This window comes from Molossus molossus, unplaced genomic scaffold, assembly GCF_014108415.1.
Source record: "Molossus molossus isolate mMolMol1 unplaced genomic scaffold, mMolMol1.p scaffold_m16_p_11, whole genome shotgun sequence".
Lineage (NCBI taxonomy): Eukaryota > Metazoa > Chordata > Mammalia > Chiroptera > Molossidae > Molossus > Molossus molossus.
This window is the reverse complement of record NW_023425346.1, coordinates 100,481,854-100,509,414: the sequence shown is the minus strand read 5'-3', so window position 1 is coordinate 100,509,414 and position 27,561 is coordinate 100,481,854. Positions and strand designations below refer to the sequence as shown.

At 39.8% G+C, this 27,561-nt stretch overlaps 1 protein-coding gene across 8 annotated transcripts in view; it reads right to left on the bottom strand.

Annotated features, from left to right (window-relative positions):
- Nucleotides 1-27,561, bottom strand: part of CAB39 (calcium binding protein 39) — an 82,119-nt gene that overhangs the window by 27,316 nt on the left and 27,242 nt on the right. For 4 of the 8 annotated variants that reach the window (XM_036255035.1, XM_036255037.1, XM_036255030.1 and 1 more), the window contains one exon: nt 17,966-18,115. In XM_036255035.1, coding sequence (XP_036110928.1) covers nt 17,966-18,079 — 114 coding nt within the window. In that variant the 5' untranslated portion in view covers nt 18,080-18,115. Of the gene's footprint in view, nt 1-13,514; nt 13,600-17,965; nt 18,116-25,445; nt 25,528-27,561 lie in introns of those variants that run through there. The other 4 variants (XM_036255031.1, XM_036255033.1, XM_036255032.1 and 1 more) reach the window with 2 other exon arrangements.

The window sequence follows — 27,561 nt, the reverse complement described above, 5'->3', positions numbered from 1 at the left end:
TCTGTGAATAAACTAAAAACCACTGAATTATACACTATAACTGGGTGAATTATATGATTTGAGTTATGTTTCAATAAAGCTGTTTAAAAAAATAGGGAAGGGAGAAGCAAGGAAATAGGAAGCCACTTAATGGTGATTCTGAGATGAAAGCCCACTGGGATTCACATGTAAAGGCCTCGTCTTCCCTTTCCGAAGACGACACTGTCACATGCGCTGCCGGTGGAGAGGAATGACAAATGGAATGCCCTCGTGTGCTATTATACTCATCTACAGCATCACCCCTCCCTGCTTCTGGACTCCACCCCTCCCCTGCCTCCGCAGGCACTCACCCTGTCTGTTATCTCATCTTCTAAGAGAGTCGACTCCCCTCGCACTCTATTTTTTCCCACGTCAGTTTTAAATATGATCAAGACTCCCATTAACAAAATCAAATAAACTCTCCCTTGACTCCATAACCCCTCCTAGCTACTGCCTCCCATAATTAAACCTCTCAGAACATCTACCTAGGTTTGCTTTAGTCCACATCTCTTTCCTATTCATTCTTCAGCCCAATCCGATGCGGCTTCTACACCTAGTACTTTACAGCTTTTAGTCAGTCACCAACGACCTGCCTGCCATTAAACACAATTTTCAGTCTTCATTCCATGTGAGCACTTGGCAGTATCTGCAGTTGTTGATTACACCCTTCTTCTAAACTGGCTCCTCCCTTGTCCTTTATGACTCATCACCACCCTAATTTTTTCCTTCCTGTCTCCCTGGTTGCTCCTCCTGTCTCCTTTTTGGCTCATCTTCCTTGACCAGGCCATTTAAATATTGGGAATTCCTCAAGGCAGGGTACAAGGCCCTCTTCTCATTCTATCATCTCTCCCTAAGTGATCTTACCCACACCCACAGCTTTAATTAACACCTCAATGCAGATGCCTCACAGATTCCTATCTCTAATCCAGTTCTCTTACTGGTACATTCAGCAATCTACTCAAAATGTCTCCACTTGGATATCTCAAGGTACCTCAAACCTAGCACATCTAAACAACTCATGATCTTGCTCCAATGCCTGATATTCTTCCCATTCCCTATTTCAGGGAATGATACCACTACTGATGCACGTATACATGTTAGAAACTTAAGAATCATCCTCAACTCTTCCCTCTTCCTCACTCTGCCCAATAGCTAATTCATCACGTCTTCGTAATCCATCCATTCATCCCCCCATGCACACCATCACTACCCAAACCAGAGTCCCCATAACTATTACCTACTTGGTCTCCTAAGCAGGTCTACTGACTATTTCCTTGAATCCCCTATAATTCTCCATATCACACCTACAATGACCTTTTTATAATATAAATATGATTGTCATTCCCTCTGCTTATAATGCTTCAATTACCGGCTCCTCTTAGGATGAAGAAAATTCCTTCTTAACATCGCCCATAAAAGCACTTATGGCACGACCCTACCTCTCTTACCTTACACCTGCACTACAATTTCTTCCCACATCTACTATTCGCTAATTCTCTGGTCTCACTGGTCTCCTTTCAGAACCCTTGCACATATGGTTTCCTATGCTTGGAATGTTTTTGTGCCCATACCCTGCCCCACCTCCTGGTCAACTCCTTTTCTTCCTTCATTGCTCAGTTTAATGATCACTTTCTCAGAGAAGTCTTTCCAAGTAAATTCTATCATGCATTCTTCTACCACCATGTACTTCTTCATAGTGTTTGTTCAGTTGTATGAAATGTTGCTTTTTACCTTGTGATTTCCAGTTAATGCCTGTTTCCTTCTGTATTCTATTAGGAGCCCAGTGCCTGCAGGTGCTCCATATATGCTTGAAGAATGACTGAACATCAGCACCCTGATCACTGGGATATAAAATCCACATGAAAACTGGATGTAAAATAAACGCAACACCAGCCTGGCCAGTGTGACTCAATGGACTGAGTATCAACCCATGGACTGAAAGGCCCTGCTTCAAATCCCAGTCAGGGCACACGCCCGAGCTGTGGGCTCGATCCCTAGCAGAGGGGGTGCAGGAGGCAGCCAATTGATGTATCTCTCTCTCCCTTCCTCTATCTCTTAAAAAAATCAACAAAAACATATATTAAAAAGAAAACAAACACACAAAATAAATAAATTTTTTTGAAAACTGTCCAAATAGTACTAAAAGATTATCAGAAAAGTTTAAGACGTCAAGTATTTCACCAGAATGGGCAATGCAGCAAGTATTTATGGAATAAAGATGCCACACACAGAGCAAATAACCTTGACCTTCTTGTGTAGATTTGACTTGGCTCCCTGCACCAGCATTCGCGTTAGTGACCCATCCAGTCTCCCATCTCTGGCCTGCCCACATCATGTCAGTGTGTTTGTTCTCTGCCTCTCTGACCACATCCTCCTGATCTGTCACCTTCCTGTCTGTCCCCTCACACCTCCTGAGTCAGCTATTCACACTTACATCTCCAAACACTGTACCCTTCCAAGCTGCTGAGATCATCATGTCACCTAACCCCGGGCTCCTCGGCGCTACCTGCCTGCTAGGACTGCTGCGTCAGTGCTGCCCTGCTCGTGGCTCCGGGTCTCCTGCTCCCCAGGCGACGCTGGACGCCTTTACTGAAAGCGTTTCCCACTCAGGCTCCAGGGTCTGCACTACAGTAGAAGTGACACAGCTGAGCACACATGGCGCACTGTATTCATGCTGTCAGACTGCCTTCAATCCAGTCAGAAACATTCCTTCAAACTGGATTGATTTAAAACCACTAACTCCTAGCAGCAAATATTTCAGAATTGCTCCACTTCCCTCAGGAGACGTTAGTCTCTCTCTCTCTCTACTCTGCATCTGGACATCTGCCTTTATTCCTTCTGCACTGATAGAGATTTTCTAAAGAAAACATCCCTGCCTTCCTCCATCCATTGTGATGTACTTCTCTTACCCTCTGTCTCAACCCTGGAGACACACCAGAATCACCCAGGAGACTTTTAAAAAGAGTTGCCCACTCCTCTGAGAGACTTATTAATGACAAAAGGAAAAACGGTACTTTTACATGGAGACGTTACATTAACCACGAGGTCAAAGTGAACAGTAATGAGACTGTTGACCTCATGTGCCTCCAAAGGGCACAGCATCACTTCCATGGTTTTCTTGCTCAAAGGCATCGCATCACCTGCACCGAATCACAAAGAAACATCAGCCAAACACAAATGAAGGGACATTCTACAAAATAACGGGCCAATCCTTTTTAAAAGTCCTAAGGATATGAAAGGCAGAGGCTGAGACATTATTCTAGATTAAAGGAGACTAGGTAGACGTCACAACTCAATGCAATGGATCCTGGTCCAGAAAAAGCACATTATTAGGAAAACTACTGAAATCTGAAAAAAAAGGCCCATGGATTAGTTAATACTATTATGTCAACGTTTTCCCTGATTTTGATCATTTTACTGTGGTTATGTAAATGTTAACATTTGTGGATGTTGGGTGCAGGGTATGCCTTTTTGCAACCATTGTGTAGCATGATCCCACTGTCATTTACTTATCTGCCTCAGAGAGAGAGGGAGAGAGAATATGAAGGAGAATCTGTGAGGATATCCCACCATGTTAATAGTAGTCATTTCATGTGGAAATGGAATTAAGATGAGCTTTATATTTTCTTTATACTTTGTTGTAGTCTTTTCTGAAATTTTTAGATAAATATAGAAATAAATTAAAACTATTAGGCTTAATGAAGGAAGAACAGATCTTACACATACACACGCACCCCCCGCCCCAAATATCTCACTTACCTAGAATGCTTATAAAAAGAGTCTAAAGAGGGAGAAGTTGCTAATTTCAGCCTCCTCTTCCCTGACCAAGTGATTTCACATAAACAGGACTTTGGCAAACGGAAGCTGAAGTAAAGAGATAGAATCTGATGACTCTCAGGTTTTGAGCCAAAGATATAAAGACAACATTTCTTAAACCAGTCAGTCAGGAAGAGAATGACCAATTCTTGGCAGAGAAAATAACTTCTGAGTTGAAACGTTCAGTTAGAAGTGATGTAGCAGTATGGAATCACGGCATCTTAAGTGTTGAAAGAGATGTCAGAGGCCATCTAAATCTGCAGTTTGTAAGTGTTTATGGGGCCAATGATATCCTGCCTGCTACCATTTTTCAAAGTAAAAATCTTACACAGAATCCCTGCATACAAATCTGAATAAAGTGAAACTACTGAAAGAGCACCCGGAACACCACAGCCTACCTGCTTCTCTAGAGGCAGGGAAACTTACATTCACACAAAACTGGTACAAACATGTTCACAGCAGCTTTACCTGTAACAGTCCAAAACTGGTAATAGTCTATTTGTCCTTTATCGGTGAATGGCTAAACACATTGTGGTACATCTACAGAAGAGAATACGACTCAGCAATCAAAGGGAATTACTGATACTCACACTGCTTGCATGGATCTCATGGGAATTAAGCTGAATGAAAAAAAGCCAATCTCAAAAGGTTACCTACTCTATGATTCTATTTATAAAACATTCTTGAAGTAACAAAATTGAAGATTTGGAGAACAGGTTAGTGGCTGCCAGCAAGGGTTAGGGATGGGAGGAGGAAATAGGTGTGGCTATAAAGGAAGAGCAAGAGGGGCCTTGTGGTAAACAGTTTTGAATCTTGATTGTGGTGGTGGTTACCAAGAAACCACACAGCTGTACATGAGATAAAACTGTGTAGCGCCACACACACACACACACACACACACACACACCCCTACCTACCCACCCAATTGGTGAAATGTGAATAAGGCCTGTGGGCTGTCAGAAAATATGTCAATTGCCTGGCCTTGACATTACATGAAGCTATGTGAGATGTCACCGCTGAGGAACGGTAAAAGATAGACAGGATCACCTGTGTACTTTTGTGCAACTTCCTGTGAATTAATAATTACTTAAAAATAAAGATTTATGTTGTATGGTCATTCAAGAGGCAACCAATCGACATGTCTCTCTCACAGTGTTTTTCTCTCTCTGTCCCCCTCAACCTCCTCCTCTTTCTTTCTTCTCTCTCATCCACCCTCTCCCTCCTTCCCATTCTGTCTAAAAAGCAATGGGAAAATATCCTCAGGTCAGGTGAGGATTAACATAGTACGTACGTACGTACATACATACATACATACAAATAAAGATTTAAAACAAAGCAGAACAACAACAGAAGACTTCTTCAGCTCTCTGAGTATATCTTTAGGTTACATGTAAGGCTCTTTTCAATCTACAACCTACATCTTTAGCCTCACTTCCCACCATTCATTTGTATCTAGTCACCTCTATAAAGTCACCCTGAACCTGTTACTGTTTTTCTGAACATGCCAGACTTTATGCTGTTTCACATTCTGTTCCTTCTCATTCTTTGCCTGCCAAGCACCTTAAAACCCAGTTCAAATGTCACTTCAAACTCAGTATTATCTTTGAAGACATACTGACTGCTTCATCCTTTTGATTCCCACAGAATTTTATTGGTAACTCCAAGTACTTCTATACTACGTTATTTACATATTTCCTCTCCTAACTTATAAACTCCTGAAGAACAGGAAAATATTTGATCATGTGCCTATCTATCTGCCCAAATATGAGGCATTAAAATGTCTGTGGATTCAATCAAGTTGGGGATCTCTTGCAAAAAATGACAATGAAATTACTTCCACTGTCATCTTTTGCAAAAAATTATTTTGCGATATGCTGTACACATGAAACTCAGCATAATAAAATTCCCATAATTGAGATGAAATCACTGTTTATAAAGTCATCCTTTTTAGAAACAATTTTTAAATAATCTATTAAGCAGAATTTTCCATGTTTCTGCTTACCTTTAGTCTATATAATCGTATTTATTATACTTTACATGTAAGAAGTTATTACTGAGAAATGCCTCAAATAACCCAGATTTTTTTCTGGAAGGGAGTAGGGTGGGAGGTTTAAATAATTTATTATTTTATCTTATATTTTACTTTTTTTGTTTCTTCATAATCTTTAGCAAAAGAACTGTTTTAAACAGGAGCCCTCTGAATATATACTAATCTAAATGTACTGCCTTAAATATCAATTCATCCTCAAAAAACTATCAGATGACCTCAGTGAAATAGGAAGCTCTTAAATCAAAGTAAATTAAGATAAAGAATGTGAGCCTGGCCGGTGTGGCTCAGTGACTGAGTGTCGACCCATGTACCAAGAGGTCACTGGTTCGATTCCCAGTCAGGGCACATGCCCAGGTTGTGGGCCCAATCCACAGTGGGGAGCATGCAGGAGGCGGCCAATCAGTATTCTCTCTCATTGGTGTTTCTCTCTCTCTTAACATCAATGAAGAGGGAAAAAAAAGATAAAAAATGTGAGAGAGAATCTAAAAGTAACCTGAAAAATATTGTTGGTGCCAAATATTTGATATGAGAGCAATTCTATTATCACATTAATTCCTAGATTAATTTTTAAAAAATCCTACACGTGCCCTGGCCGGTTTGGTTCAGTGGTTAGAGCGTCGGCCTGCGGTCCTGAGAGGCCCGGGTTCGGTTCCCGCTAAGGGCGCGTACCTCGGTTGCAGTTTGTCCCGGCCCTGGTCGGTTGTGCGGGTGGCAGCCACTCGATGTGTCCCTTTCACATCGATGTTTCTCTCTCTCTCTCTGTTCCTCTCTCTCCCTCCCACTCTACCTGAACAAAAAATGGAAAAATGTCCTCGGGTGAGGATAAAAACAAAACAAAAAAAACAAAAACAAAAACAAACAAACAAACAAAAAATCCTACACGCACATATGTACGACTCTCTGTTGAAAATGTCTGAGTATTCTTCTAAGCTGAAAGATCATGGACTAAGAAAAACCTATTAATAACCTCCTGGTGTCAAAGATTACTCTAAACAAGTTTAGTAACCATGAGTCACTGTTAAATGGCCATGCTATGAAAAGACTCCTCCCTTCCCCCTCTTAAGTATGCCAGCAAACTTATTTCTCTTCTGAAATAAGTGAATACAGCTATTCAACACTGTGAACACCGGCATTCACAGTGATGAAGGGAACCAAGTGTATGCTCAGCAAGGCAGCCATACCTTCTTTATATAGCATGCAGTGGGCAAGAGTACATAAATAGTCGCTTCCTACACCAGACCTGTGTGGCTGTCAGCAATGAAGAACAAACTCCACCCCACCCACTCCACCCCCATGTCCCAGTTACCTAAAAATAAGAATGGTAAGATAAACCATTTTTTTCTAAAGGTATAAAAAAGCAGTTTCAAATTCTTTTAAAAAGGTGGAGCATATAGTTCCCAAGGGACTAATCTATTTGTATTATATACAATTCTTAATATAGTAACTGTGTACCATAAAAAACAAGTAAAAGTACCAACATTACAAGTAAAGGAATAAACATTCAAATGTTGTATTTATCATTTTGTCTATAACATCACAGGAAATGAATGAAAAAAATGCCCATGTATATAATGAAAAAAGCAAAAATAGGTATCACTTTACTTTACGGGTTTGGCAGAGTCAGGAGTGAATACCACCTACCTCTAACTCTAATGTGATGGGTTACCTAGGAAACAAAAGCTTTCTTCATGTTGATTATGAGAAAAACAACAGGAAACTAGTCTACCTCAAAGTAAGATGGAGGCCTATTCTCTCTGAAGGCACCTTGCAAAATATCGTGTTGTATCAATATAAGGATGGAACAACCATGCAAGTTTCAATTCTTTCTGCAAGACCTGGGTGGTGACCTGGTCCACACCAACACATATCCAGAGACGGGAAGCTTGCTATCTACCAAGGAAGCCAACATCCACCTATTATTTTTCCTAATATCAAGATGAAACTGGACTCCCTGCTTTACTTCCACTCACAGATCCTAATTCTATCTCCTACCACCTTCCCTTTCCTTCTACTAGATGATCCTCTAAAAACATTTTACTAAGAGCTCTAGGGCTCAAATTTTATTCTTCTCTGCTTCCCATCTCCAGTTCTTTCAACTATTTCTCATGGCAGACTTTTGAATTTCTGTACCAACCTGGTCACCCTCCTCTCAACCCACTCCAGTTTCTCTACACCTTCAAGTATGGACTTGTCCACACAGAGATGATCACTTGAATTTAAGTAGTATATTTTTACTGTATCAACCTAGGCTTTCAATAGTCTTTCTGGGGGCTTTATTACATGATCTATTCTCAGGGCCAATATCTGTGCCTTCCAAACCACCATTATCTCAGTTGGTACATGGGTAGTCTTCTTATTCTTTGAGTTATAATTGACATACAACAAACCACACATATTTAAAAAGTACACCTTGATAAATTTGGACTTACACACTCATGACTCATCAAGATAGTGAACATATCCACCACCAAGATTCTTATGTAGTCCATTTACTCCATCAAGCCCACTCTGACCCTCCACATCCTTGCCAAACCCAAAGCAACTACTGATCTGCTTTTTGTCATTAGGGTTTCCATACAGTTTGGTATAAACAGAATCATACATTACATACTCTTTATAGTCTGGCTTTTTTCACTCAACATTTAATTATTTGAGATTCGTTTATGCTGTGTATAGCGATAGTTAATTCTTCTTTATTGCTGAGTAGTGTTCTGTACTATCAGTGTACCCCAACTGGTCTATTTACACACCTGGGCTCTTTCCTATTTGGGACTATTACACATAAAATTGCTATGAACATTTACGTATATATAGGTCTTTACATGGACATCTATTTCTTGTTCTGTGTTTACCTAGGAGTAAAATGGTTAGATATAAGTTTAGCTTTTTAATTTTTATTTTTACTTTTTAGAGAGAGGAAGGCAGAGAGAAATAGATACATCAATGCAAGAGAGAAACATCGACTGTCTGCCTCCTGTAGGACCCTCCCTGAGGATCGAGCTTGCAACCCGGGCATGTGCCCTGACTGGGAATCAAACCGGGACCTCTCAGTCCATGGGACGACACTCAATCCACTGAGTCACATCAGCTGGGCTAAGTTTAGCTTTTAAAAACTGCCAAATTGTTTTTCCAAAGTAGTTGTATCATCTAACATTCCACCAGCAGTTCCAGTCGCTCTGCGTAATCACCAATATTTGGTATAGCCAGTATTTTCCATTTTAGCCATTTTATTGGTGTGTAGTGGTAACTCATCATATTTTTACTTTGCAATTCTCTGAAGAATATCTTTTCAAGTGTTTATCTGAAATCTGTGTATCTTTGATGAAGTGTATATTCAAATTTCTTGCCCATGTTTTACTGGATTATTTTCTTATTAAGTTCTGAAAGATGTTTATATATTCTGGATGCAATATTTTATCAGATAAATGCCTTGCAAATATTTTTCTCTTAGTCTGTAGCTTATCTTTTTATTCTTTTAACAGTGTCCTTTGAAGAGCAGGTTCAGTGTTGATGAATTCCAATTCATTAATTTATTCTTTTACAGAGTGTGCTTTTGGTGTCACATCTAATAAATGTCCTTTGCCTAATGCAAGGTCACAAAGATTTTCTCCTGTTTTCTTTGAGAAGCTCTATAATTTTAGGTTTTATATTTAGTTGTGTGATCCATTTGAGTTAATTTTAAATATGGCATGAGGTATGGGGTTCATTTTTTTTGGCATATGTGGCTATCAAATTGGTTCAGCACCAATTTTTCAAACTATTCTTTCTCTATTGAAATGTACTTGCACCTTTGTCAAAACTTTCCATACATGTGTAGATTTGTTTCTGGAGTCTCTATTCTGTTACACTGACCTATGTCTATCTTTAAGTCAATACCACACTGTTTTGATTACTGTACCTTTATAATTCTTGCAGTCAGATGGTATGAGCCCTACAACTCTATTTTTATTCCCTAATTTGTTTCGATAATCTAGGTCTTTTCCATGTCCATACAAATTTTAGAACCAACTTGTCCATTTCTATAAAAAGCCTGCTGGGATTTCTATAAATCAATTTGGAAGAATTGCCATTTTAACAATATTATCTTCCATTTATGTAGGTCTTTCATCTCTGAGTATTATTTTTAGTTTTCAGTGTACAGGTCTTTCACTTCTTTTGTCAGATTATCCCTAAATGTTTCACTTTTTTTTTTTTTCCCAAATCTTTATTGTTGGATGTAAAATGTATTACAGATGTTCCACATTTTCCCCCCACTGACTCCCTCCTCCCCACTCCCACCCCCCTCCCACCTTTTCCCACACTATTGTCTGTGTCCATTGGTTATGCATATAAGTTCTTTGGTTTATTTCTTCCCACCCTCCAACCCCTTTCCGTTTGAGGTTTGTCAGTCTAGCAATGAATTTGTGCTTCTTAATCCCTTCACCTTTTTCACCCATTCCCCCAACCGCCCTCCCAACTGGCAACCAACAAAATGTTCTCTGTATCTATGAGAATGTTTCTGTTCTGCCTGTTCATTTTGTTTGTAGATTCCATTGTTGATAGATATGTATTCATTGCCATTTTGTTTGTTCAGACATTTTATCTTTTTCTTCAAAAAGACCCTTCATCATTTCATATAATAACGGTTTGGTAGTGATGAACTCCTTTAACTTTTCCTTGTCTGGGAAAGTCTTTATATGGCCATCGATTCTAAATGACAGCTTTGAAGGATAGAGTAATCTTGGTTGTAGGTTCTTGCTTTTCATCACTCTGAATATTTCTTGCCACTCCCTTCTGGCCTGCAAAGTTTCTTTTGAGAAATCAGCTGACAGCCTAATGGGAACTCCCTTGTAAGTAACTAGCTGCCTTTCTCTTGCTGCTTTTAAGATTTTCTCTTTGTCTTGAACCTTTTACATTTTGATGATGATGTGTCTTGGTGTGGGCCTCTTGGGGTTCATCTTGTTTGGGACTCTCTGTGCTTCCTGGACTTGTATGTCTGTTTCCTTCACCAAGTTAGGAAGTTTTCTGCCATTATTGTTTCAAACAGGTTTGCGATTTCTTGTTCTCGCTCTTCTCCTTCTGGCATCCCCAAGATGCGAATGTTGGCATGCTTCAAGTTGTCCCAGAGGCTCCTTACACTATCCTCATTTTTTTGGATTCTTTTTTCTTTTTGCTGTTCTGATTGGGCATTTTTTTGCTTTCTTATATTCCAAATTGATGGTTTGCTCCTTGGATTTACATACTCTATTATTGAAGCTGTGTAAATTATTCTTTATTTCAGTTAATGACTCCTTCAATTCTAACTGTGTATCCATGATTTCTAACTGGTCCTTTTTTATGCTCTTGAGGCCCTCCCTAAGTTCACTGAGGTTCTCACTAAGTTCATTGAGCATCCTTATAAGCAGTATTTTGAACTCAGTATCTGTTAGGTTGCTTATCTCCATTTCGCTTAGTTCTTTTATTGGGGTTTTGTTCTGTTCTTTCATTTGGGACCTGTTTCTTTGTCTCCTCATTTTGGCTGCCTATCTGTGTTTGTTTCTGTGTATTACTTAATGAGAGGTATGGGGCTCACTGAGACCAGATGCTGCTCGTTTGAAAGAATTTAGGAAAAACCTAAAGCAGGATCCAAGACTGGCCAATCCTATGGTTAAGCAACTGGCAACAGCTTGAGTGGGCTTGAAAGTTGGGTGGGGTGGGGAGGGGCGGGGAATCAGGGAGTCAGCAGGGCGGGGCTACCAGTGTGAGCCAGGTTGCTGGAGTCCCAGATATGGCTTCTGTCTGCCGCCCCTGGGAAGGGCTCACCAAAGGAACAAAGGCCTCTGACAGCACGTTTGTCCCCGAGGAAGCCCCCTCTCCAGCCCTCGCTCCAGTGCCAAACAGCTCAGTTCTTCCCTGTATGTCTCTGTGTCTCTGGTGCCCCTCGAGCTGCCTCCCCTCCAAGCTTAGAGGGAGACAGTCCGCTAAGTCCGTGTGCGGGCCCTTTAAGGAGCTGCCTGGGGCTCCAGCCCCTCAGCCTCCCTGAGCCTCAGTTCCTGCTGGTTTTCCAGCCAGAAGTGATGGGGATTCTCTTCCTGGCACTGGAACCCTGAGCGGGGCACCTGGTGTGGGACGGGGACCCCTCAGTCCTCAGGAAGGACCTTCCCAGCCGCGGGAGCCTCCTGATTTTATCCGCCACACGTGGGTGTGGGACCAGCCCGCCGCACTGCTGCCGCCCCTATCAGTCTGGATGTGGCTGCTGCTTTAATTCCGTAGTCGTAGGACTTCCATTCAGCTTGATTTCAGGCGGTTTTGAATGATGGTTGTTCTGTAGTTTAGTTGTAACTTTGATGTGGTTGTGGGAGGACGCGATACCGCGTTTACCTACCCGCCATCTTGTCCGGAAGTTCTGTTTCACATTTTTTTACGCTATTCCAAATTGTTTTTTTAATTTCCATTTTGGGTTTTCATTGTTAGTATACAGAAATACAATTGCTCTTTTTAAAATTTTTATCCCCACCTGAGGACATTTTTGCATTAATCTTCAGATAGAGTGGGAGGGAGAGAGAAAGGAAGAGAGAGAGAGAAACATCAATGTGAGGGAGACACATCGACTAGGTGCCACCCACACGACCCCAACCAGGGCCGGGGACAAACTGCAACAGAGGTACATCCCCTTAGCGGGAACTAAACCCAGGACTCTCTGGTCTGCGGGCTGATGCTCTAATCTCTGAGCCAAACCGGCCAGGGCACAACTGCTCTTTTTTAAAAATAATTTTTTAAAATATGTTTTTATTGATTTTTTAGAGAGAGAGGAAGGATGAGAGAGAGACACTGATGTGAGAAACATCAATTGGCCGCCTCCTGCATGCCCCCTACTGGGGATAGAGCATGAAACCAGGGCAGTGCCCTGACCGAGAATCGACACTCAGTCCATGGAGCGACACTCAATCCACTGAGCCGCACTGGCCGGTCTACAATTGCTCTTTATATATTGATGTTGTAACCTGTGACCTTGCTAAACTTACCTATTAGTTCTATTAGCTCGTTTTACAGATTCCTTTAGCTTTTCTATTTAGATGATCATGTCTTCTACAAATAAAGACTGTTTTTTTCCTTCCTTTCCATGCCTTTTATTTCTTTTTCTTGTCTGCACAGGCTAAACCCTCCCAGAACAAAGTTGAATAGACGTGGTGAAAGTGGACATCCCTGTCTTTATTCTTGGTCTTGGATATAAGCGATTCAGCCTTTCACCATTATGTGCAGTGCCACTTGCAGCATTTCTGTAGATGCCCTTTATATTGGGGTGAGGAAGTTTTCTGTTCCTAGTTTGTTTGCTGAGTTTTTATAAAAAATGAAGGCTGTGGTTTTTTATTCCCCTGTCTACTGATGTAATCTGTCAACACTATAAATTATATTGACTCATTTTTTAATGTTAAACTAGCCCTGCATTCTGGGAATAAACTCTACTTGGTCATGATATATTATCCTTCTGTTAGATTCAGTTTGCTAAAATTCAGTTAAAATTTTTGCATCTATGTTCATGAAAGATAATAGTTTATAGTTTTCTTGTAATATCTTTGGTTTTGGTATGAGTATAATCCTGGCCTCATGAAATAAGGTAAGAACATAACAATTTTCTAGATACGTTTGTACAGAAATTGTGATTTCTTACATGTTTGGTAGAAGTCTCTAGTGAAGCCATCTGTACCTAGCCTTTTCAGGATGGTACCCTGCAACAGTTCACTGGAACCCTACCTGGAAGGTCAGAGTAATCCACTAATCAGATCCACTGGGTATAAATAATCATGCAATCATAAAAAACATCCTGTCCTCTGAGCACCTTGAACTACAGGGGAAGATAATTAATGAACACAAAACTATATGGAAGATACTAGGACCAAAACAGTAGACCTCTTCAGAAGGGTCATTTATCTCACTGCTTCTGTGGGTGGTAGCACTAAAAGGGAATGTGATACTTGGTCACCATCATAAAATTCAGAATATACCTGGCTATGATACCCTTTTACTAGTCACAAACTCATCATACAAATCATTACAATACTCAAATACCTGTTTTATTCTAGTCAATAGAAATTAATAGTTCAGAAGAATCCTAAAGTAACAGACAGTGTTTCATGTTAACTCTGCTTTGTATTCCATTTTCAAGAAATACAAATAATTATTGAGCCCTGTCTTTGAAAGGCTGATATTCTAACAGTGGGCAAAAATATTAAACAAACACTATTAAGTATATTATGTTAAATGCCACATAGGAAAATAGAGCACGATCAGTGGGACCAGGAATGCCAGAGGACAGAGGCATTTTATTTATTTTTTTTTTTTAATCCTCACCCGAGGACATTTTTCCATTTTTTGTTCAGGTAGAGTGGGAGGGAGAGAGAGGAACAGAGAGAGAGAAACATCGATGTGAAGGGACACATCGAGTGGTTGCCACCCGCACAACCGACCAGGGCCGGGGACAAACTGCAACCGAGGTACGTGCCCTTAGCGGGAACCGAACCCGGGTCTCTCAGGACCGCAGGCCGACGCTCTAACCGCTGAGCCAAACCGGCCAGGGCAGACAGAGGCATTTTATACAGGGGGTTGTTGGATCAAGGATGACACTGAGCAAACAATTGAAAGCAGTAAGGGAGTAAGCCAAGCAGAGAGCAGGGGAAGAACATTATAGGCAAAGGAAACTGTCACGTGCAAAAACCTAGAGACAAAAGTACAACTGGAGTGTGTGAGAAAAGGAAGCCAATGCTGGGGGAGTATTAAGAGAAGGAACCACTGAGGCTATGAGCTGGGGTCGGCATTTATTTTTCTGTAAAAGGGCAGACAGTAAATATTTTAAGCTTTGCAGGCTACGTAAGATTGCATTTTCTTTGCTTTTTAAACCAACCCTTTGAAAATGTAAAAACCATTTCTAGCTCACAAGCCTCACAAAAACAGGTCTAGGCAAGATTTGGCCTGTAGAACTTAGTTCGAGCCCTTGTAAGACTTTGACTTTCACAATGAGGAAAGTATCACTTGACTCATGTTTTAAAAGAATCACTATGGTTATAGGGAGGCGAAGGAGACAGACCGACCAGATAGAAGGTCAATGCAGTAATCCAGAGAAGAGATAATGACAGTTCAGACCAAGTTGGCAACTGGGAAAATGGGGAGAAGTGGTTAGATTCTGGCTTTTTAATTTTTTCCCCCAAGACAAAGTGGATGGGTTTGCTCATAACTGGACTTGGGAAGTGTGAAAAGAGTCACGAATGACTCAAGACTTTGGCCTGAACAACTAGAAGGATGGAGTTTCATTAACCATTGTGGGGAAGATGAAGAGAGATGTATAAAGTATGTGTTTTGCTTCAAAACAAAGTAGAATTCATATTTCTTAGATCCTGCCATAATTTTAAGCTATTTTTATTAATTCTTCCAGAACTTCAGAATAATTTTTGTCAAGTTACAAAAAGGTCTCATGTGATTTGAATGGAACTGATTTAAGCTTAAAAATTAATTTGAGAAGAAATGGCACCTTAACTATATTCCATTTGATAATATGGGCCAAGTATTCTGTGGTGTAAAAAATAAGGCTTTACAATTTTTTCCATATCGGTTCTTGCATGCTTCCTGATGAAAGTATTCTTAGACATCTTATAATTTTTTGTTGCTATTATAAAATGAAATGTTTTAAAAATTATAATTTCTAGCCCAGCCGGCATGGCTCAGTGGATTGAGCACTGTCCCATGGACTGAGAGGTCCCGGTTTGATTCCCGGTCAGGGCACATGCCCAGGCTTGATCCCCAGTGGGGGGGATGCAGGATGCAGCTGATTGATGTTTCTCTCTTACATGGATGTTTCTATCTCCCTCACCCTTCCTCTCTCTCTTAAAAAAAAAAAAACCAATTAAAAACACAATAATTTCTAGATAGTTTTGATTGGCATTTAAAAAAGCTATGAGCCCGGCCAGTGTGGCTCAGTGGTTAAGCGTCGACCCATGCACCAAGAGGTCACCGGTTCGATTCCCAGTCAGGGCACATGCCCAGATTGTGGGCCTGATTCCCAGTGGGTGGCCTGTAGGAGGCGGCCAACTGATGTCCTCTTTCACTGATGTTTCTCTCTCTCTCTCTCTCAAATCAATAAGGAAAAAAAATTAAAAAAAAAAAAAAAAAAGCTATGAATCTTCTATTTATTTAGCTGCCCTAATGAACTCTGATTTTTACATTGATTTTCTTGTGTTTTGCAAAGATATATGTATATCTCAACATGTAAATTTCCCTCTTTCTTTGCAATAGCTGTGTTTCTGTGTTTTTTATTTCTAAGCTATTTCTTTATGCTTTGGGTAGACTTTCCAGAGCAGTGCTAAATAACAAGTCACAGCAAGCACTCTGGTTTTAATGAAACTACCTTCAACTTTTCAGTCTTAAGCATGATGTTAAAGTGGTTTTTCATGATTTTTAATTTAGTGATTAGATTTTTTATCTTTCCATTATTTCGGGTCTCAGTTCCCTCTCATCACCATATGAATTAGTTGCTAACTTCCTTTTGAATCCTGATAAGAAAGTGAAGCAGAAATTTCAAGGTTTTCTCTCTATTAATCATTTTAGAATAAGTAGTTTTTGCATGGATTGCTCTTCAGAGTTGCTCCCTTCCTTTGAAATGAAATTTATTTTTAAAAAATTCAACTATTTTTTTTTGCCTTGTTTACCCTAATAGCAGGAGGTCTATTTGTGCTGAGGTGTACAACAGGAGTTTCTGACATTTTGGGCCAAATAATTATTTTGGGGGTGGAGGAGTATCCCACATTTAGCAGCATCTCCAGCCTATATTAACTAGATGCCACTGTGTTATAACCAACAATGTCTCCAAGCATTGTCAAATGGCCCTTTGGGGGGCAAAACTGCCTCTGGTTGAAAACCACTGATTTTAGTTAAGTAGTTGATATGAATGCCATCAGAAACTAAGCTTGCTTTCTGTCATTTTAGGAGTCATCTCCAATGTCACTTCCTCAATAAGACTTCTCCCATATAACCCATCTAAATTAGGACACTCCCCCTACCCGACACCACCATACACACACACACACACATTCCTTTCATTAACCATCATAGCAGATTTCAAAGTGTGGACCTCTCAAGGGGTTCCGTGGGGTCAAAACTGTTTTCCTATCAAACTAACACATAATTTGCCCTTTTACACTATATTGTCATTTGCACTGTAGTTGCTGACCCCTTAGCCAAAGTCAAGGCAGTGCCACCAAACTATACTAGCTGTCGTAGTTTTTATCACCATGCACTCAGAACAAACAAACAAAAAGGAAATGTATGGGGGGTTCTGAAAGATGAATGGGGCTGAGGTGGAAATGGACTAGGGGAGAACAAGATGAAGGCATAAAAACAGTATAGCTGACTATTTGCTTTATTACTTCCCATGAACAGAGGCAAGTTGAGATGCTAGGACACACAGAATAAGGAAGGTGCTGAAATTCACCTGGAGAAGAGAGATCAGGTCACAAGGGTCTTTATGTCTCAAGCAGTCTGCACTGAAGGTTAAGGCAAGGGAGAAAGTTCAGAAACAAGAAAGGTCATGAGGATCTTCATTAAGTAGGAAAGGAAGTCAGAGTCAATTTATAAACCCCTCAGGAAGTAGGGGTTCATGGTATTTAGTGAAAGATGACGTTTTAGAGAAGAGTGGGGAGACGAGATTGGGATGCAAGGCAGGTTTTGGGCTTGGTGGTTGGATAGAAGAAGATACTCATCATGGATACAGAAAACACAAAGAAAACCAGGAGAGGTACCTCTCCAGGAAGACTGGTGGAAACACTGATTTTTAGGAATCAGATAAATCATTTCAAATGATTTTATGAGTGTAATAAAGAAAACAAAAATGAAAAAAAAAAAAAACCCCACAAAATTTAAATAAACTTGAAAACCTCATATGAAAAACAGAGAAGTTAGAAATATGTTTGGTAGACAGCAGTACCGGAGAAAACATGGTGTTTAAGCAGCAGCAAATGTCATTATGTTAAAACCCAAATTGGAATTTATTAATTTTTAAAAATCATCTCATAATTTGTCCTACATTTGCTCCTAATCAAAAGTTTGAAAATGTAAAAAATGCCAAATACATACCTTTTCTGCTTTTTTGTCAGAAATGTCTTGCTTCTCCAAAACGGCCATGCTCTCCTTCAGGTTCTTCACGATGTCCGCTGGAGACTTGTGAGACTTCCCAAATGGGAACGGCATGGCGACAGGCGCCTTGCTGCGCTCCGCCTGCTTTACCTGGGGACACAGCACAGGTGCAAGTAAGAAGAAAGTGATGTCAACTAGAAGACATGCTTTCTAAATCCTAATCTGGGAAGAAACCAGTGTTTGAGAAAGTCATTTTACATGACTTTCAAAATCAGTAGGTTCTCTTTCACTTAGGTCCTCAAATTCACCAATTCTTACACAACTCAACTGTCAAAATTTTGCAAAGCAAAGACAAGGAAATAACACCCCTTAAGAATTCTGCCTTAGGATTTGTTTCTTATGTCTAAGTTTGTTATATATTAAGCTTAAATATCCTACACTAATGTATGCCACTCAGTAATCCAACTTTTAAGATAACTGGCAACATAGAAAAGTTTAATATTAATGAATGGCTTTTAAGTGATGACCAAGTAGGCAGACAATACATGTGCCGACAACATTGCTAAAAGGGTGAGAAGACTAATGCTTTAAGAAACAGAGCTCTTATTAAACATGTTAGCTTAATATGCACAGAGCTACTGAGTATTGATTGTTACTGAATTTATGAGTGTAACAAAGAAAACATAAGCAGCTTGAGGCAAATGTTATGAGTAATATGGTGAAATCATGGATGTGTCATACAAGTATGCTCATTAAGGCTGTGGGAAAAGATACCCAAAACAATAGATCCAAAGAGTTAAAAGGTGGTACTTCTTTTAAGATAAAGGGGAAAAAACTTTTTTTTTTTTTCCCTTACAAGCTCTTTTTGTAACTATTTGCCTCCTTCAATTATACACATGCATTATTTTGATAAACATAAAAACTAAGTTTAAAAAATCAATGGGCAATATAAAATTAACCATCCTTAACAAATAAAAAGTACTATCCATAAAACAACTACATGGAAAGCTAGAAAAAAAAGTAAGACTACCAATTAACTAATCCCACTAATTGTGAAAGCTAGATAGAGTCAGTAGGACCAGCAGTGTTTTTCAAACTTTTATCATGATCTACAAGTAAAAACTTTATTTAATTAAACACGTGTGAGTGCACATATGCACAACAAAGCTAAATTGGTATTTTCTATTTTGTTGAATTTTATTTTTTAAAATATGCATGTTTGAACAGATTCATGAATCACTAATTGATTCTAGTGATTATAAAGGGAAGAAAAGGATTTGGTAACAAATACAAACAACTAGTTTTAAAGAGTTGAGCTTCACTGCTTCAACTCTTGCTTCATTCAGTCTCGTTTCAATCCTTACTTGTAAGAAACAGAAGTTAAGCCCTTTGTTGAAACCAAAATGACCATCCAACAATGCTCAAATGATAGCTAAGGCAACACTAATGAACTCTTCAGCCCACACTGCTTTTTCCCAGAGGTGGAGAAGTGCCTTCAAAACGGCCTGGTCCGCCCTGGCCGGTTTGGCTCAGCAGTTAGAGCACCTGCCCGCGGTCCAGAGACCCAGGTTCAGTTCCCACTAAGGGCACGTACCTCGGTTGCAGTTTGTCCCCGGCCCTGGTTGGGTCGTGCGGGTGGCAGTCACTCGATGTGTCCCTTTCATGTTGATGTCTCTCTCTCTCTTTCTCTCCCTCCCACTCTATCTGAACAAAAAATGGGGAAAAAAAGGGGGCCTGGTCCACCATCAAGCAATATGAAAGCAGTACCATTCAAAGTACTCTGGGAATTCGAAGGATATGAAACACACAGGCACCTGTGTGAGTTTTTTAACTGAGAATTCCAAGAGTATGGAGATCCTCAAGCTAAAGGTAGCAATGGTTAAACAAGGGTTAAGATTGTTAAAAGACCTTTCACCATACGATTTATCTGCCTTTCTCATTTCCCCTTTCCTCTTTTATCACCAGCAGTTCATTAGAAGTATTTGGGGGAATTTGAGGGGAACGGTAACAGTAAAAACCCACTGATTAAGGCTCTTCAATAACTTTTCATTGCCCTTATAATAAAATCCAAATTCCTTAGCAGGGCCCAACTTCAGGTCACACCACAGCCCTCTGGACTTTATTACAGAAGTCTACTCATACTGAGAGCCTTTCTGTTCCCTGAATATGCCAACTACTTCTAAGCCTGAGCACCACGCATTTGCAAATATGGTAAAAACTTTAATTTTGAAATCTAGATGGTCGTTATATGGGTTTTTCTTGTTACTCAACTTTTCTGTATGTTCAAATATTTTCCATAATAGTGTTTTAAAACTGCCTAAACTATGTTTTGGGCATAACTAGAGTTTAGTTAGAAAATGGACAAAAATAGCCCTGGCCGGTTTGGCTCAGCGGTTAGAGCATCAGCCTGCGGTCCTCAGAGACCCGGGTTCGGTTCCTGCTAAGGGCATGTACCTTGGTTGCAGTTTGTCCCCGGCCCTGGTCAGTCGTGCGGGTGGCAGCCACTCGATGTGTCCCTTTCACATCGATGTTTCTCTCTCTCTCTCTCTTCCTCTCTCTCCCTCCCACTCTACCTGAACAAGAAATGTCCTCAGGTGAGGATAAAAAAAAAAAAGAAAAGAAAATGGACAAAAATACATATAATAATTGAAAAAATTCGTCTAGCTTTCAAATACAATGAATTTTCCCCTATCCTGTCCCCCTCCCCCTCAAAAAATTTGGTTCATAATAAACCTCAGCAGAACTCCTTGGGCTGAGCCAAAATTATTAATGCAACTGGGAGAGAACCAGCCACTGTTAGGATTCTAAAGAGGGCTTGGAAACCCATACAGCATTTCTCAAACTGGAGGGAAGCATGCTCCTGATGGTAAGCAGTGGTGTACATCTGAATCCCAAAGAAAAAGAAGCCTTGGAGGACAAAGTTAACCTGAAAATTTGGGAGGTGAGTGGGGAGGGCAGGAGTGGAGAATAATTTAACATATTTTTATATTAAAACAGACATTTATGGAATTAAGTCTTCATGAAAAAAATTTGCAGGGCTATTTACCACTGCTCACCTCTTAGCTTTCATTCACTGCTCTCCTCTAATTGTATTCCTGTCTCTCCAAATGCGCTTTCTTTCTGCATTCAATTCAATGACTCATCCTTACGTCCTTCAAGGTTCTACCCTTGGCTGTCTTTTTACCCTATATTCTGAGTGATCTCATCTACCCATGGTTTCAACAACCTGAAATCTATTTCCTGTCCCAACCAATCGGCCTACATTTCCAACTGCTACTCCTTATAGACGTGCTCCAGGAACTCAAACCTCACCCCCAAGCCCTGCTTCTTCTTCTGCTTCCCTTCAGAGCAAACACATCCCTTGTTCACCCAGTCACAAAATTTGGTCATCATACCAGACTCTCCAGGTGTTAACTCTATTATTATCAGTTCACAATTTTAGTCAATTCTATTTTCTAAATATCTCTATCCCTGCAGATACCAAGTATGTAGATCTTCACTATTTCCCACATAGGGCAGGGATTGTTGTCAATGGGGCCAATATCATCCCTAGGGGACATTTTGGAAAATTTCGTTGTCAATGATCATCACATTCACTGACCACTGAAATCATTATTAAAAGAAAAAATAAACCAAAACCAGCATGCTTTTTGTGCTACTGCCTTCTGTTAACGTCTACATCCTTGAGGGGAGAGGGGTGGATTGGGGGTCAGAATGATAAAAGGCTATCTATATTCATAACTGAGAGTTAAACTTCTAGCTTTTAAAAAATAGGTATGTTGTTTTTATTAATCCTCACCCAAGGATATTTTTTCCCATTTATCTTCAGACAGAGTGGGAGGAAGGGAAGGAGGGAGGGAGAGAGAAACATTGATGTGAGAGAGACACATCAACCGTTCGCCTCTGGCAAGACCCCAGCCAGGGCCATGGACCGAACCACAGCCGAGGTACGTACCCTTGACCGGAATTGAACCTGAGACTCTTTGGTTCACAGGCCGACACTAACCGCTAAGGCAAACCAGCCAGGGCGGTTATGTTGTTTATTGTGCAAAATTCAAACATTAAGGGATTACACAAAATAAAAAGTGAAAATCACCTGCAAAGCCTATGGAGTCAACTGGTATTAACAGTTTGGTATGTAGTCTCCTTCTTATTACTTATGCTCTACATTTGTGGTCTTTTGCACTGGGAGTACAGCCCTTTCTCCAGAACTGGTTAAGACCTGATGATACTAAAAATGGTCACTTCCATCTTAGAAAGTACAAAAATTTCAAGTCACTGCTCTGTTACATTAATACTCCTAAAAGTACAAGTAGCTCCACCCCATGAAAGTGCTGGAGAACATTAAGAAAACCCACTGGGAAAATCAAAGTCTAACACCATTAGAGTTCAGACTGTTAGGCACTGCCCATAGGCAATCTGATTGCTTTAGGCTTGTGCAACATACTCCTAACTCTAACTCTATTCACCTATATAGACAAATACTGAAAAGTAGTTAAATGCTGAAAGGTCATCAGGACATTCATTCAAATACCAACTGTGCACTCACATATGTATGCCAAACTCAGGAATCAAGAGTACCTGCTCTAAAGAAGACAACTTTCTGGAGTTTGTGGAGTAGGTGTAAGTGTTTAGAGACAATAATGAAAAGCTGCTGAATGAGAACACATTCCTAGGCAGTTGAATTCATAGGCCTCAACACTAACATGTTAAATCCAACTCATAAACTTGGGTGGGCAAATGCAAAAACTGCAAACAAACAAAAACCCCACATACAATAGGAAGATTGTTGCATACAAGAATTATTAAGGTACTTAATTAAGCAGTCATAAAAAGTGTGAAATTTTGAATAAATGCTAAGTATCTACAACACGCCAGATATTGTGTTAGGTGCACTAGACTATTCATATTCTAGTGCAGGACAATTACATAAAGCACAGTAGTTAATTACGTGGGCTTTAAAGATTACCTGTGCTCAAATCCTGACTTCACCCATGCCTAAACTGACTTACACTTTTATAAGCCCACGTTCGTTATCTCTAATGGGAAAAACAGCTACCTTACGACCTGGTAATAAAAATGACATGTGTTTGAAGTACATATGCCTATGTTAAAATCTGAATAAATAGTAGTAAAGAACACTTATGTGGAGTTTTCTCTTTCTAAAATCTGATTCATGACCACTATTTCCAGAACCAAAACAGATTTTTTTGTTTTTAAAAAAGGTATCTAAACAGACTGAACAGCAATATAAAATGCATGAGCTTATCCTTCCCTTTTTTTTCTCTCATTTCTGCATCTAAAATTTTTGATTCGGGCCCTGGCCGGTTTGGCTCAGCGGTTAGAGTGTTGGCTCACGGACCAAAGTCATAGCTCAATTTCGGTCAAGGGCACGTACCTCAGTTGCAGTTCCTCCCCGGCTCTGGCTGGGGTCATGTGGGAGGCAACCAGTTGGGATGTCCCTCTCATATCGATGTTTCTCTCTCTCCCTCCCACTCTATCTGAAGATAAATAGAAAAATATCCTCAGGTAAAGATTAAAAAAATAAATAAAAGTTTGATTCGGCTTTTGGATGGATAGGATACATGTTCTTTTTCTTCTTTTTTAAATCCTCACTAGAGGATAGGTTTTACTTATTTTTAGAGAATGGAAGAGAGGAAGAGAGAGAAAGAAACACTGATCAGTTGCCTCCTATATGTGCTCCAATCAGGGATCAAACCCACAACCTAGGTATGTGCTCTGACCGGAATCGGACCTGCAACCTTTTTGGTGCATGAGACAACGCTCCAAAGGAGCCACCTGGCCAGGGCAGGATACATGCTCTTCTTAGCTGCAAATAAGATGCAGTGATAGTTCCATTAAAATAAACCATGAGCTTTAAGCAGCAACTGAATCTTTGGTTAATTACCACAGCTAGCAAATACATAGTTCATCAACTATGTCAAAACCAAAATTAAGTGTTCAAGAGCATTTAAGACTTTGGAGTGTGTTTTGCAATTAATATATCTTTTTTTTTTAAATCCTCATCCAAGGATATTTTTTCCACTGATTTTTAGATAGAGTGGAATGGAGAAAGGGGGGAGGAAGAAAGGGGGAGAGGGGGGGGAGGGGGAGGGAGGGAGAGAGAGAGAGAGAATCACAGATGTAAGAGACACATCAATTGGTTGCCTCCTGCATGACTGGAGGTACATGCCCTTGACTGGGAATCGAACCTAAGACTCTTTGGTCCACGTGCTGACTCTCTAATTGCTGAGCCAAACTGACTGGACTTTCTGAGGCCAACGATGTTCAGCAGTGGATACTACACAGGAATCACACTGACACTCTTTCACAGTCTAGGTGGTAGTAGCAGTACATAAACTAGTGTAAGATCTGTCATGCACTCCACCTTACAAAGCACCGTCACTTCTCTGCTCAATCCTTCCCCAATGACTTTCCATTTCACTCCCATTCTGAGTGTGTATCAGGACTCAAGGCAGTCTCTTGACTCAAATTCTACTCTTTGTAAGTATTTGTCCAAGTATTACAAATATATGTGATATAAAAGTATGGTTTAATTATCAAACACAGTAACCACAAATAAATATTTACTGAGTGACTTTTAAAAACCACTGATTTAAAAATTCTGATCAAATAGGCAAAAGGCAATTTCTAAGATTGTGAGTTAAATAAATATGAAAAAGGGTACCCTTCAATGACCCTACCACTAAAAAACAAAATTGACTCATATCTCTGCTTTAAATGCTTTAAAAAAATATATTTTTCCCTTTCTTGATTATAGAGAGGAAGTGAGAGGAAGAGAGAGAGAGAAACATCAACAAGAGAGAACATCAATTGGCTGCCTCCTCCATGCCCCCCCCCGGAGATTAGGCCCACAACCTGGGTATGTGTCCTGACCAGGAATCGAACTGGCAACCTCTTGGTTCATGGGTTGACGCTCAACCACTGAGCCACACCAGACGGACTTTAAATGCTTTTGAAAGGATCTTTATTGCTCACTATTGACAACCTGAGATCCTTTCCTATTAAATCTCAGAAATATATTTGCATAGAGCACCAGGATAGGATACTGTATACTATTTCCTAGTCCCAACCAAGTCTCCCAAAACACATGCACAGGTCTGAGTGACCATGAGCTTTTCCATCCTTTGGGAAAATGCTATCTTAAACTAAAACAAAGTTCATTTAGGTATATGCTTGCATTCCCACCCGCCCCCAAAACACTGAAAAAACAAACACAAAACAAAACACAAGAGGTACTTTCAGAGACTTCAAATCTTTTTAACATTTTCAGAATTTAGAGGTGTGGGTGAGGGTCAACTATTGTTAGTGAAACATTCTCCACGATCCTGGAGCTAAATGTACCTATATATATGTTATGTGAGCTGTTAACTCCATTTTTGTAAGAATGTATCATGTATCAGAGCTGTATGACTTCATTCTTATAAGTTTAAACAACATTTAAAAAATATTTCTTTACCTGATGGAGTGCCTCAATTGGAAGAGAACGTCATTCTATGCACTGAAGCGTTGGTGGTTTGATTCCTGGTCAGAGCACATACCTGGGTTGCAAGTTTGATCCCCGGTCAGGGTGTGTTTGGAAGGCAACCGAACAATGTTTCTGTCTCCTCCCGCCCTCCCTTAATCTAAGCGTGTCCTTAGGTGAGGATTAAAAAACAAGCAAAAACAAAAACAAAAAAAATTCTTCATAGTGAAATTATTGGATCAATAAAACTCTTTTGAGTCAGCAGCAGGTTACTGCAGCATTCCTCCAAAGGTCAGACTGTTTTGTAACTATTTCAGCAAAAATACTCAGGTCATAGGCTTTGGGTCTTATTTCTAATGTGTTACTTATGTTTCTTCCCTTCTGTGCAGGACATGCCAAGCTTTACTTTGTCTTAAGGTACCAGGCCAGTTGTTCTAGAAGTCATATAAAATTAGTGAAGGTAAAGAAACTCCTTGTATTTCTCTCCACTATCTGACTCAGGACAGTCACTGAACATGTGTCAGTTCTTCATCTTTATAAAAAAACCTAAGCAATGATCCCTGACCTGCCCACCTTAGAAAGCAATTTTTCATAAATAATGACTAAACAAGGGCTGGTCTAGACACAAAAAGACCACACAATAGTCTGTGTAGTTCTATATACCAGATACCAGAATAAAAAGAGCCAAGAAGCCTGCGGTCCAGAGAGACTCGGGTTCGGTTCCCGCTAAGGGCATGTACCTCGGTTGCAGTTTGTCCCCGGCCCTGGTTGGGTCGTGCAGGTGGCAACCACTCGATGTGTCTCTTTCACTTCGATGCTTCTCTCTCTCTCTCCCTCCTACTCTATCTGAATAAAATATGGAAAAAATGTCCTCGGGTGAGGATTAAAAAAAAAAAAGAGCACAGAAGATTCTGAGTGACTTAGGTTAAGATATCAGTCTGAGAGTCAAAACATAAAGATTCTTAACTTGTACCAAAGGCTCATGCCAATTTGCACTGCCATCAACAGTGTATGCGGCAGCCATTTCCTTAACAGCTAATCAACACTAGGTCCTATTAATCCTTTCTTTTGATTTTTGCCAGTCTGTTTGATTAAAAATGCTACTTTCTTCAACTCTAGCTCTTCCCATCCCTCTTATCAATTCCATTCTTTTCAATTGAATTGCTGATCACTGATGACAATGAACACAGTTTCATGTCTATTATCCATTTCATGTCTATTATCCACAGTACTTCATGCAGTAATATTACCTATACATCTGCACTGCTCATTAGTCTTCTAGGGTTGGAGTCTTTGTTATAGATTTATATATAGGATATTGTATAATTCTGAGTATTATCCCCTTTGGCTGTTATTTTATTTTTTTCAAATATATTCTCCTAGCTTGCCACTTGCATTTCAACTATGTCACTTAATGGATGAGGTTTTCATTTTCTTACAGCTTTATCTGTAATCTTTTTTTCACGAATTTTGAATTTTCTCTCAGGCTTGTAACTGCATGTTGAATATGAATGCAGGAATTCATATTTATAGATATCAGACTTTTACAATTAAACAATGGTATATCTTTTTCTGAAATAAGGTCTAATAGAATCTAATTTAACAAAACTCACTGTATTATCCAGTTTGACAAAGTATCTAACTTTCACACTAGCAATGCTGAGTTGTGAAACAAAGTCAATCAAGAAATCGCTATAACATGAATTCATGAGTTTTCTCCAGTTAGCCACCAAAAAATTAAGTTATTGGGTAGGGGGAGAATATATTCTACATATGTGGCAACTGTACTTAAATACATGTTAAATAAGTATAATGTTAAATAAATTTTTTCATACATTTTTCAAAATTACAGGTCTATGACTTGAGAATATTTTTAAAAATGAATTTATAGACATGCCTTTCAGAAATGCATTCTAACTGGTATGTGACAGAATTCCTATTCTGAGACTTCATCCCAGTCCAAACCAAGCCAGAGGCAAATACCAGGTTTAGAAATAAGATGACAGAATATACTATCAATCCTGGTCAGCAATTTTAGTGAGCATCAGGTAGGATTATTTTGCGGTAGACCTATATCCTCATATCCTAAGCACTGAGACATCCAGTACTG